At 34.7% G+C, this 13,258-nt stretch overlaps 1 protein-coding gene across 1 annotated transcript in view; it reads right to left on the reverse strand.

The window, feature by feature from the left end:
• Window positions 1-4,140: 4,140 nt before the first annotated feature.
• The window catches only part of LOC107663143 (potassium channel subfamily K member 10-like), an 11,897-nt gene continuing 2,779 nt past the window's right edge, over window positions 4,141-13,258 (reverse strand). The window contains exons 2-7 of the mRNA XM_016453305.1: window positions 9,994-10,403; window positions 8,999-9,116; window positions 7,559-7,719; window positions 7,268-7,460; window positions 5,809-5,951; window positions 4,141-4,982 (exon numbers count right to left, since the gene is read on the reverse strand). Of these exons, the coding sequence (XP_016308791.1) occupies window positions 4,344-4,982; window positions 5,809-5,951; window positions 7,268-7,460; window positions 7,559-7,719; window positions 8,999-9,116; window positions 9,994-10,403 (1,664 nt within the window). The 3' untranslated portion in view covers window positions 4,141-4,343. The remainder of the gene's footprint in view (window positions 4,983-5,808; window positions 5,952-7,267; window positions 7,461-7,558; window positions 7,720-8,998; window positions 9,117-9,993; window positions 10,404-13,258) is intronic.

Raw genomic sequence — 13,258 nt, forward strand, 5'->3', positions numbered from 1 at the left:
TATTTTTACTATAATTTGTAGTGATTTTTTGACTAATGGCCCATGCAAATCTCACTGCTAATGTTATTGTGGTTGCCTGAGTGTTGCTGATTAGTTGCTAAGTTGTTCTGAGAGCTTATTGCTATGCAGTTGCTAGGTGGTTGCATTGTGGACCAAATTAAGAACCCAATCTCAAGAGATGATTTATTTTGGTCCCTAGAAATGACTTGTGTCCCTTCTTCAATCAAGTCAAGTGTGGGATTTTTTTTTTCAACTTTTATCGTCCAGCAGATGAAAACCAACCACACTTCACTTCAACAAGAGGCTGTTTTGCATGATTTGAAATGTTATTCCTATTTGCAGCACTAATTAACAGCTAAGTTTAATACTAATTTTTAAAAGAAGAGCATGGGGTCATATCATGCGATTTAAATTTTTCCTTTCTCTTTGGAGTGTTACAAGCTCTTGGTGCATAAAGAAGATCTGTAAAGTTGCAAAGACTAAAGTCTCAAATCCAAAGAGATATTCTTTATAAAAGTTAAGAGTCAACCATTACTACCTAAAAAGGGTCGTTCTAACACGACCCCACATATCTACGTCACGATGTGGGAAGATTTGCATAACGCCGCCCAAATGTTCACGCAAAGAAAGAAGGCGTAACTTTTATTCTCGCTGTAGTATTGTTGTTGCCGCCGCCGCCATGTCGTGAAGGCGCTGTGTGCTTTGTTGTGAGCTGTGGACCGCCGGATCGGCTTTCACCGTGGACAAAGTAGAGTCCAGCCCGGGGTCGTCACATGTGGTAAGGAACGTAACATTTCCGTCACACGCTTGAGGAATTCGGCCAATCACAACGCACTGAATAGCTGGCCAATCAGAGCACACCTCGCTTTTTCAGACCGATGAGCTTTGTAAAAATCGACGCGTTTCAGAAAGGCGGGGCATAGAAGAGAAACAATAATGTACAGTATGTGGAAAATAATGTGTTTTTTTAACCTTAAACCGCATAAACACATTTCATTACACCAAATACACAAAATAATGTTCTTTTTAGCAACATCATATGACCCCTTTAATAATTAGGCTTGATTTGACATTACTGACTCATTTTTGTATAAGACCAAGTCATGTTTAGATCTAAAATAAAGATCAAATTCACAATTTAAACATAAATTAATAAGCTACTCCTAAAATGTAGAAACTTACATTTTCTATAAAGCTGCTTTGTAATGATTTGTATTGTGAAAAGCGCTATACAAATAAACGTGAATTGAATTGTATTGAACTTAATGTGATGCTTATTTGTCATACATAAACGAAACTGGTCAGATTTCAGTAACAGTACTAATAAACTGACTGTTTTATATACACAATAACCTGGTTTGTATCTATTTATCATCAAATCCAATTTGTTTCACTCTCATATACTTGAACTAACTGAATATTGCTTGTTCCACAGCTGGTCATTTTAAGCATGTTTTTAAACTGAATAAATGTAACTTTTCACAATGAACAGATTCATGCTGATTCTAAGCAATTTGAATAAATGCATTTTAAAAATGTATTAATTTAAATCAAATCAAATAGATTCAAAAAGTTAATAAACTATGAAATCTTTTAACAAATATGCATTGTATTAAGTTAAATATTAAAACAGTGTAATCCAAATAGATGAAGGTTTTATATGCAATTCAAATACATACATTTAAAATGTATGCCTACATTATACATACTTTCATTTTTTTTTTTTTTTTTTTTTCTATAGTACCATTTATGTAATTGAACCTGACTTCACCAGTTCTCTCATATTTGCATGAACCCTATGTGATCATTTTAATGAACCCTTAGTTGGGAAACTCAACTACAGGGTGAGAAAACTCTCAAAATAATGAGTTTGTGCTCTCGGAGTGTGTCAGAGCACATAATGTCAGGCGTAGATCTAATGTGCTGCTGGAAACAATGACTAATGTGGCAATCTGAGCAAATCAGACCTCTTATGAGAAGTTAAAGCCCGGAAACATACTCTACACAAGCACATAAACGCAATGTATGTGATGTAATGTAGGAACTGTGATTCACTGATGTGTTTTATTTGCATTTTTGGACACGTTTCCAGGTTTTCTGCCTGACTTTCCAACTTGAATTAAAAAAATCAGTATAAGTGCAACAAAGCCAAAGCCACATTTCATGATTTATTTTCCCAAAGGCACTCATTACATTTGATGTAACGTTTGCACAACCGTTAATGTGATCACCATGACAACACAGAGCATGACTGCAGTTACCGTAATGTTTTCGAGATGTAACATGAACGCTGTTCACTCCAGCTCACATCACTGTGACGTTTACATCAGCATTACACGATCAACACCATTATTGCATGCTGTCTTAGCTAAAAATGTACATTTTGTGTGTTATGCATTTGCATTCACTGTTGTGGATCAAAAAAGTCAATGTTTTATTTATGCATTCACACTTTTTACCGTATTTTTGAATTACAGTGGAAGACTTTGTTCTGAGGGCATAAAAAAGGTTCAGATGTGAACTGATATCAGGTGATAACTTAACAAATCAGACTGTTTTATGGCAATAATGGAATAACTGTGGATACAGCAACCCCGAAAAGTATTTGAAAATATCTCTCAAAAAGTTAAATAGCATTTGAAACTAATTTTAAAGCCAATGTAAAACGGTGTTTGCAACTAATTTTACTATTTAAAATCAAATAATACCATAATTACTAAAAACGTACCATTTAAAGCCAATATAAAACATGATTTGCATCTAATTTGACCACTTCAAGACAAATTAAAAGTTCTTATGCAACTAATTTTACCAATTAAAGTCAATGTAAAACAGTGTTCGCAACTATTTTTTATTTAAACTCAAAGTAAACTGCTACACATTTTACCATTTAAAGTAAAACAACATTTGCCATACATTTGACCATTTATAAACTATTTTTCATGTGATGTATTTCACATTGTTTTTAATTCAACAATGTCACTTTAATTAAGTAATAATGTCACTTTTCTTCTTTTTTGTCTTAATCAGTACTGTTTTCATTTTCAAGACTAGATGTATTGTTTAATCATTCAAAATGGTACAAAGTTTTTGGAATATGTTTTGTAAAGTTTGCATCTTCCTTTAAATCTTCCTATCTCTTGCTGTGATATGTTATGCAATGATAATTCTCACATTCTTATGTGTGATTTAAGAGTCCAGATACTTTTTGGGTTCGCTGTATACCTCATAAAGATGCCATTTGTTCATCGTTCTAATACTTCTAGTAAAATGGGTTTCACTTTTATTGAGTATCATCAATGTGGCTTTGATTCCAGTCATTTTCAGGGATTTGATATGTTTATAGAAGTTCAGTGTGAATGCAGCATTTCACCACCAGCTATAAAGTCATTGTTGTTTAAACTCTGGCATCACAATCAAAAGGTTATCGAGAATGTGTCAATTTTTCAACCAAACTGAATAAATTAGTGTTTCATAGAAGTTTGTGATTTGCCATCATAGATGACGGACTCATCTGAGCAGCAGTAGATATTCATGCAGGTTTGCTTTCCAAAAGACATCACGATTTACAGCAAAAAAGGCTTTCGGCGATCTGTAGCACACCGTTGAAAAGAGCAAAAGTCCTTCAAAAAGTCTCTGTTGACTGTTCTATGATGAATAATCAGTCTTGAAGTTGTAAAGAACATAAATAATACATTTTAGTTCATCTAAAAAAGACAAAATTTTGACTTTTACGTGAGCTCATGTCACTTCAAACCCGTTTCAGTTGCTTTTTGTGTGGAACTGACTAAAGCAGATGTATTGCAGAAGGTCTTTTACATATTAATAATAATATGAATTGATTAATAGTAAGTTCTTAAAAACTTGTTATTCACTGAAACCTTCACTTCCATCACAGCTCTGTCAATCTCATTCACACGAAATAACATAGCACCTAATTCAACATCAGTGATTGTTCAATGATTGAGCGTTTTTGAAATTTGATACGTTTTCAATAAATAACTTCAATTTCAGTTCCTCACACAAAGCATCATTAGTCATAGTCTATTGTTACAGTACTTTTATGGTGTTTTTTTGTCATTTTTGGAGATTTCCACTGAAGAAAGAAATTCATTCAGGTTTGGAACAACATGAGGGTGAGTAAACAATGACAGAATTTCCAGGTTTTTGGTGAACTGTCTCTTTAAGGTGATGTCAGTCTGTATTCCTTGAGCTCTCCGTGTCTTTTCTCATTTTTGGCAACTTATCATTTGTCACAGTGAAAATCAACTGCAGATGATCGTAACGAGTCGAGCCGCAGCCTACAAAACACAAAGGCACATTTTCACCCTGTCATTGTCTGCCTACGGTTGATGTTCTTTCTGCTCTAGTCTTTTATTTCGCTCTTGTTCTTTGGCCTGAGCCGGTGCGAAACAATTCTGCTGTTTGGGTTCCTCAGGATAGTGAGGCAGACACGTGAAGCCAGTGTTGGCCTCCATTGTTGTTTTCTCTTCCTCAATCTCCTCCTCGTCCTCTCTTCTCTCCTCTCCCAGTGTGACGTTGCTGCTGTTACTGCTGAGGACATCGCCCAGCCTGCTGGCATCTTCTGGGATGTTCCTGCGGAGATCTTTGCTCTTGTTGCGCTTGGCCAGTTTTGTGAGCGAGCCGAAGCGGTTGAAGATGTTTTCATCGGAGGACGCCTGCTGTTCACCGCGCTCGGCCTTCAGTCGCAGGTTGTTCAGTTTAGTGTCGATGCTCTCCTGCGATGAGGTCTTAAAGCGCCCGGCGTCCAGACTAGCGAAGACGGCCCGTTTTTCAGGCGACAGCATGTCCAGCGAATGTGCCCTCTGCTCCAGACCCAGACGTCTGCGCTCCATGCTGCGGATGGTGGCCGCCCGCTGAAGTTTGTCATGGATCTCACCGCTGAGGCGCCGCCGTGTCTCGCGTAACTCTGCCCGAACATTTGCCTTCCATTCTGCCGCATGGGCCTTAAACTCCCCGACCTGTGTTAGATAGATAAAGTAAAACATCATTTGCAACTGATTTTACTAAAGTCAACATAAAACATTACTTTCAAATAATTGTACTATTTAACATCTGCATTTGCAGCTAATTTCAGTATTTTAAGCCAAAGTAAAACTGAGTTTGCAGCTAATTTCACTATTTAAAGTCAATGTAAAACTGCATTTGTAACAAATGTTACCATTTAAAATTGAAGTAAACAGAATTGCTACAAATTTTACCATTTAAAGCCACCACAAAACTGCATTTGCAACTAATTTGACCAACTTATTTTAACATTTACAGTCAACGTAATGGCATTTGTAAAAAATGTTACCATTTAATAACTATTAACTATTTTTCATAATATGATGTATTTCACGGTGAAATTGTTTTTCTTTTTAACAGCAACTGAGCTGATTTTATCACGATAAAGATGGCGTAAAGTGTTTCATATCAGAATGGAGCCGAATCTGAATGGAAGTTGAAGGTCAAGCTCTCCCTCCACAGCATCTTTAAGTATCCCAGTGGTGACACTTCTTTATCAGATATAGCATTATTTGATATTATTTTTGTGACCAGCTATTATATTAATATTAACTACCATAAAATAACTCTGTTAACTGTTGACAAGAAAGGCTACATTACCAACAGCAGCCAAATCAATGACTACTTGCTTACTGATTAGCATTAACCAATAGTCTACACACCCTAGTTATCATCAGCTGAAAAGGAAGAGCCTGGAATGTCTATGCAAAGAAAATAGGGCTCTGATGCAGTGAAATAATGCTGTGTTGTATATTGGAGATCATGTCTGACATATCATACCTCTTCTTTTGTTTTCTTGGACAGAACCCTGAACCAGTCTCCAATCATGCTCAGGACCGCAGCGAAATATGCCAGACCCACCAAAATCCAGAACCAGACCAGAGGCTTGTACCATTTCATGTATTCTATTTTTCGATCACCACCTATAAAAAAAACTTTTCAATTTTAATACACTATATAAACAGAATAAGAAGGCCAAAAAATGTGGTCCAAAACAAACATTCCAATTGAATGGAATGATCTTAACTATAATTTAAACTAAACTAAAATTTACCATTTGACATCCACGTAAAACAGCATGTCCAGCAAATTTGACTACTTTAAGCCAACATAAAACAGCATTTGTTTAATTTTACCATTTAAAGTAAATATAAAACAGGATTTACCACTTTAAATTCAACATAAAGCAGCATTTAACACTTTAAATTCAACATAAAATAGCATTTACCACTTTAAAGTCAACATAAAACAGTATTTACTATTTAAAGTCAACGTAAACAACATTTGCAGCAAATTTCACCATTTAAGGTCAATGTAAAACAGCATTTGCAGCAAACTTTACCATTTAAAGTCAAGATAAAACAACATTTGCAGCAAATTTAACCATTTAAAATCAATGTAAAACAGCATATGCAGCTAATTTTACCATTTAAAGTAAAGGTAAAACAACATTTGCAGCAAATTTTACCATTTAAAGTCAACGTAAAACAGCATTTGCAGCAAACTTTACCATTTAAGGTCAATGTAAAACAGCATTTGCAGCTAATTTTACCATTTAAAGTCAAGGTAAAACAGCATTTGCAGCAAATTTTACAATTTAAAGTCAACAGAAAACAGCATTTGCAACTAATTTAATCATTTAAAATCAACGTAAAACAGCATTTGCAGCTAATTTTGTCATTTAAAATCAAGGTAAAAAAAATATTTTGCAACTAATTTTACCAGATTTTACCATATAAAGTTAAACAGCATTTGCAACGGATTTTACCATTTAAAATCAAGAATAAAACGGCACATGCAACTCATTTTACCATTTAAAGCCAACATAAAACTGCATTTGTTTAATTTTACCATTTAAAGTAAATATAAAACAGGATTTACCACTTTAAATTCAACATAAAGCAGCATTTAACACTTTAAATTCAACATAAAATAGCATTTACCACTTTAAAGTCAACATAAAACAGTATTTACTATTTAAAGTCAACCGTAAACAGCATTTGCAGCAAATTTCACCATTTAAGGTCAATGTAAAACAGCATTTGCAGCAAACTTTACCATTTAAAGTCAAGGTAAAACAGCATTTGCAGCAAATTTTACAATTTAAAGTCAACAGAAAACAGCATTTGCAACAAAATTCACCATTTAAAGTCTAAAAAACAGAATTTGCTATCAAAATTAAGCAACTCTTGACCTTATTAGGCAAAATTATGTAAAATGCCTTCATCAGACTACCTACCTGCTACATAATCTCCAATGCCGACGGTTGTGAGAGTAATGACAACAAAGTAAATGGCTTCTAAAGTACTCCATCCCTCACTGTGTTTGAAAATCACTGCTGGGATGGTGACAAAAATGATGCAGCCAGCGATGATGAAGAGTATGGTGGAGGTGACACGGATTTTGGTCTGACTGATTTGCTTGTGTTTTTGCTGTAAAGGGCAGCAGATGCATGTGAATTAATGTATTTACATAATCAATTATTAATGAATTATCCTTAGTAGAGTATTCTTTAAGTAAGTCCACTCACCCTGAAAACTTTCTCCACCTTCAGGATGCTCTTCATAAACACGGTCCCTAGCTGATCACCGATCCCGGCCAGGAGGAAGCCAAACAGTGGGATGCCAAATATGGCGTAAAGGATGCAGAAAATCTTGCCGCCCTCAGTCCTGGGGGCGATGTTTCCATAGCCTGTAGATGTGGGTGGAGAAGACAAGAGCTTATTTAATCGTTATAAAACAAACCGCTCTAGTTGACCCCCTCTATTAAAACCACATTCATAGATCCAGAGGGAGACAATTGGTGGCTTCCACCGAGAGAACATGGCAGTAATTACAGACTGCTGAACAAAAGGGAAGTTAAGACAAGGACAGACTAAACCATTTCAGTCAGAGAGGAGATCTGAGCTGAAAGTTCTGCAGTAATACTCTTGAAGGTCAGTGCAAATCTTGTTGAAAGTAAAACATGAAAAAAATGAATTGCAATGTGTGAACTAGAAAACAAAATTTTGTCAGGAGTTTATTTTTCTGAGAACAGCAAAGAAAATTACCATTAAAAGTCAACGGAAAACAGCATTTACCATTTAAAGTCCATGTAAAACAGCTTTTGCAACTAATTGTACTACAGTATTTGATGTCAATGTAAAACAGCATTTATCATTTGAAGTTAACAAATCATTTGCAACAAATTTTATAACTTAAAATCAATGTAAAACAGCATTTGCAACTAATTTTACCAATTAAAGTCAATGTAAAACAGCATTTGCAACTAATTTTACCAATTAAAGTCCATGTAAAACAGCATTTGCAACTAATTTTACCAATTAAAGTCCATGTAAAACAGCATTTGCAACTAATTTTACCAATTAAAGTCCATGTAAAACAGCATTTGCAACTAATTTTACCAATTAAAGTCCATGTAAAACAGCATTTGCAACTAATTTTACCAATTAAAGTCCATGTAAAACAGCATTTGCAACTAATTTGACCAATTAAAGTCCATGTAAAACAGCATTTGCAACTAATTGTACTACAGTATTTGATGTCAGTGTAAAACAGCATTTATCATTTGAAGTTAACAAATCATTTGCAACAAATTTTATAACTTAAAATCAATGTAAAACTGCATTTGCAACCAATTTTATCTTTTAAAGTCAACCTAAAACAGCATTTGATGCAAATTTTACAATTTAAAGTATGTAAAACAGCATTTGCAGCACATTTTACCAATTAAAGTCCATGTAAAACAGCATTTATTATTTGAAGTTAACATAAATAATTTGCAACAAATTGTATAACTTAAAATCAATGTAAAACTGCATTTGCAACCATTTTTATCATTTAAAGTCAACATAAAACAGCATTTACAAATTGTACTATTTCTCATAATGTTAACATAATGTAAAATTGGAACTATTTCTCATATTGTGATGTATTTGAGAGGTGTTATTGAGATGGTTGGTTTATTTGACCTATCGTAGTGATGACGGTTCCAGCGAAGAAGAACGCGCTGCTGAGGTCCCAGTGGCTGGAGTTATTGGACGTGTCTCCAATGGGACTCACTCCAGCACTGACCGCATCTACTGCATGCTGGGAAAAGATGCACATACGAGAGAAAGATTCATAAAGCCATTTTGGAAGTGCTTAATTGACAGTAAGTGACCAAAGTATAACAATATTAGCAAATCATTTTAAAAAGCCATTTTCCCTGAGTCACCCCGCACAATGTCAGACACTCCAAGAACGTCACATTTCTCAAAGTAATTCACAAGAATGCTGATTAGACTTGGATGTAATTGCTAAGTGCCTGATATGATGTCAAGCCACCCGCTTTGTGTTTCAGTGTCTAAAAATCCTGCACTGAAAATCAATCTGCTCCGTCTGTCAGTAAATTGATCAGGTTTTGTGGCTCTTCTCAAATTATTTAAAAATTAAGAATTATAAATGGATTAGGCTGACTGAAACTTAGTCAATAAATCAGTAAGTCCTGTCCGAGCAGACTGTGGTGATGCTGTTTTTATGTTAGTCGCCCAAATCTTGCTTTTCGTAATCGTAAAGATACATTTGTACCCAGAGAAAGAGGGATATTTTTAACAAAAAAGCAGAGCAGTAGAAATGCATGGTCTGCAATCATTCAGTCCTATAAACTACACTGTAAAAAATGATTGTGATTTTAACAGTAAAATATTGTAAAAATGCAACAGTAAAAACCTGTTAACTGGTTAACAGTAATTTCCATACTATATTCGGTGAATAAATGTACCGTATTGGCCCGAATATAAGACGACCCTGATTATAAGACGACCACCCTTTTCCAGATGTACCTTTTGGAAAAAGGCTTTTTAAAAACCAAATCTTTCATTTCAATCTCATCTTACTAAGACATATTATTGGAGATCTAGAGTCACACTTGATATTTATTACTTTAGTCTCTCATGAGTTGATATCTCTCTGAGTCTGATCTCACCTTGATGAGGGCCTCGAGCTCGGCTGGAGAGATGCAGGGGTTCCTCTGCAGGAACAGGGCCTTCTCCTGCGTGATGCTGTCCTTCTGGTTGCTCTCGAAGGGTTGCTCCAGCGCGCGGAAGGCCAGACCGCCGCACACCAGGTACATCACCACCACCACAAACACAGTCACCACCGTCTTCCACTTCATGACCGAGTGTGGAGCAGATCCGTCTGCACCCGTGTCCATCCCCGTCACCACGCTGGCCGAGCGGGACGAGATGGAGAGGCGCGGGAGAATGCAGTGACCGTTTGCTTTCACCTCACAGGCCATCGGGTTCTGCATGGCCGCTACGCTGGCCTGAACCAGACTGGACTGGACCGCACCAGACTGGACCTTCTTCGGCGGGACGATGTTTGTCTGAACAGCCACTAAACACAGACAAAGACAAATGAATTAATTGGAATTATTACCAGTGTTTGGGGGTAACGCATTACAAGTTACGTAATCAGATTACTTTTTTCCAAGTAACTAGTAATGCATTAGTTTCTAATTTAAAATAAAATATCTGAGTTACTTTTTCAAATAAGTAACACCAGTTACTTTGTTTTCTCATGTATTGACTGACAGCTCTGGTGTTGCCATGTTGAGAGAGATCAGGAGTAAGAGCAGAGCCGTTGTGTGCGCTGTGTGTGAAGCTTTATGTATTTAATCTTTTTTTTATTAACCAATGTCTTTGCTGCTGACCTTTGATGATCCAATTCAACCATACTAATAAGCAAAAATTACTTTAGATACACTAACATTTGTGCTTAATTTTTGTATTCCTGAAGAGTGTTAAACTTCCTTCTCCTGTATTCTACTGTACAGACATGAATTTACTTTTCCTTCAGCCTGAGGCTTATTCATTTCCCTTTTGGTGTGAAAGGGCTTTTACGTTTGCCAACAACAGAACTTTTTATATAAAAAACAAACAAGCAAGCCCTTCCCAGATTTCAAACGTAACGCAAAATTAACGTAACACATTACTTTCCATTAAAAGTAACTAAGTAACATAATTAGTTACTTTTTATGGAGTAACACAATATTGTAATGCATTACTTTTAAAAGTAACTTTCCCCAACACTGATTATTACAATCAAAATGAGCATCATATTGCATAGATCTTTTAGCTTTTATTGCTTATAAAGATCCTAAAGGAGGTTTTTTATCTCAGCCAGGATTATTGTAGTTCACTAAAAATAAAACCATAAAAACGTGTGTTACTTGAGGGAAAAAAACATGAATTGAAATAAAATATTAGCTAGTTTCAGCATTTTTGTTTAGTTTAACTTGATGTACTAAAATAACAAAAACTGAAATGAAAATTAATTTTAAAAAAATATAGACATTTTTTTTTTAAATCACAAAAATACTAAAACTTTAGCTAAAATTAAAGTGAAAGAAGAAAATATAAAAATCAACTAATTCAAAATATGAACAAAATCATAATAGTGTGTTTTATTTATTAAAATATACACAAATTATATAAATGTTAGTATAGAGATTGTTTTATGTTGATAGCATCTTAGATTATTGTTCTGAAAAGACATTGAGAAATTTATATTGTCATACAGTTCATATTGAGATGTCTGACTGCAGAATTGGCAGATCTGAGAACAGTTTAAGACATTGTTGAGATTTCTTCTGAAAGATGAGATGTCAGAATAATGCAGAATAATGCTTTCCATTTAATCTCATTTCTGTCTAGAAGAACTGAGATATTAAAGAGAATCTTATTTGTGATTTTTCTTTCCTGTGAAAATATATATTCTGCATAAATATATATTCTATTCAGTTCTATTCTGCCATAGGAGTTTTTTTTTAACCATCTACAATGTTTTTAGGACCTTTAAGACCTATTGTGAAATTGTTGTCATGAAAATTAAGCTAATTTTGTTCATTATGATAATGTGATTTTTTTTTTATAAATAAATAAATGTAAACAATGTTTTAATATATTATGAAGTTATTTACTGTATAATACTGCCTTCTTTAAGCATTAAATCTTTACAAATAAATATTTTATTACATAATTGATGATAAATAACTTGAGAATTGGAATAAAAAAGCATGCATACATTACATATATATATATATATATATATATATTGGAGTTTTTGGAGTATGTTTTACAAGAAAATACTATTTCAATTTTTCAACTTTAAAATTTCACATTTAATTTAATGTGTTACTTTCCATTTCTTTGTAATTATTTGTGAAATTTACTTGCCATTTCTGAGTGAAAATATACAATTACACAATGCACAATACACAATGCATTTAAATAACAGTTCATAATTGGAGCGCTGAGGTTCATGCATGAAGACGGTGTTATAATTCAGTCCATTAATAACATGAGTTATAGATCCTGAAGTGATCTTCTGTGAGTCTCATGAGAAGCTTTAATCTAATCGTCTGGTTAAGCAGCAGCGAGCACTCAGAGAAGCACTCCAGGTTATGACTTTACCACTGTAGAGAGATGCTCTCAGAAGATAATATATTTCTTGTTCTAAGGTGTTGTGGCCTTATCGCTCATGAATGGGGTGAAGCAGCACAAGGTGAGATCCAGTGTTTCTAATAAGACAGATGGTATCTCGAGGAGGACAAATCCATGCAGGGCCCCTATGAGAGCCATTCATGTGTTCATGTGAGCGCAGCTGCCTTCGGTCGCCCCATTTAAACAATCAGCGCCGCCTTTGTGGGGGACAGTGGGCGGAGCCTGCGTGTCAAAATGATGTAATGCTCAAACCACCCAATAATTTATGCAGGCTCCGCCCCTAAGCATGCTTCAGTACAGTCCCTTTGTAAAAAGAAACAGAAAATGTTGCAAGTTTGGGATTCATGAAAGACCACATGGATTTAATGTATCGATTCAATAAACTGAACTTGCATGTGCATGTGTTGTTTTGCCTAATAATCAATAAATGCACTTGAACAACCTTAATTTTTAACTTTGAATGACCCAAAGACGCCTATGTAAGTACATCTGAGACATAAAAGCTGTCAGTCCAGCCCTCACCAATCAATATCCAATCAAGTAGATACTGTATATAAGCACTGATGAACGTCCATGAAAATGTAAAAACAACAATTCAGTGAACATATATACAATAGCCCTTTCTGAAATATAAAATACATTGATAACAGTCATGACATTATTTTGTAATTTTGAAAGCATTTATGAAATGGTATATATTTATATGTATATATATTTCCAAATTATAATTTGAAAATGCTTCATTCA

This window comes from Sinocyclocheilus anshuiensis, unplaced genomic scaffold, assembly GCF_001515605.1.
Source record: "Sinocyclocheilus anshuiensis isolate Anshui unplaced genomic scaffold, SAMN03320099.WGS_v1.1 scaffold767, whole genome shotgun sequence".
Classification (NCBI taxonomy): Eukaryota; Metazoa; Chordata; class Actinopteri; order Cypriniformes; family Cyprinidae; genus Sinocyclocheilus; species Sinocyclocheilus anshuiensis.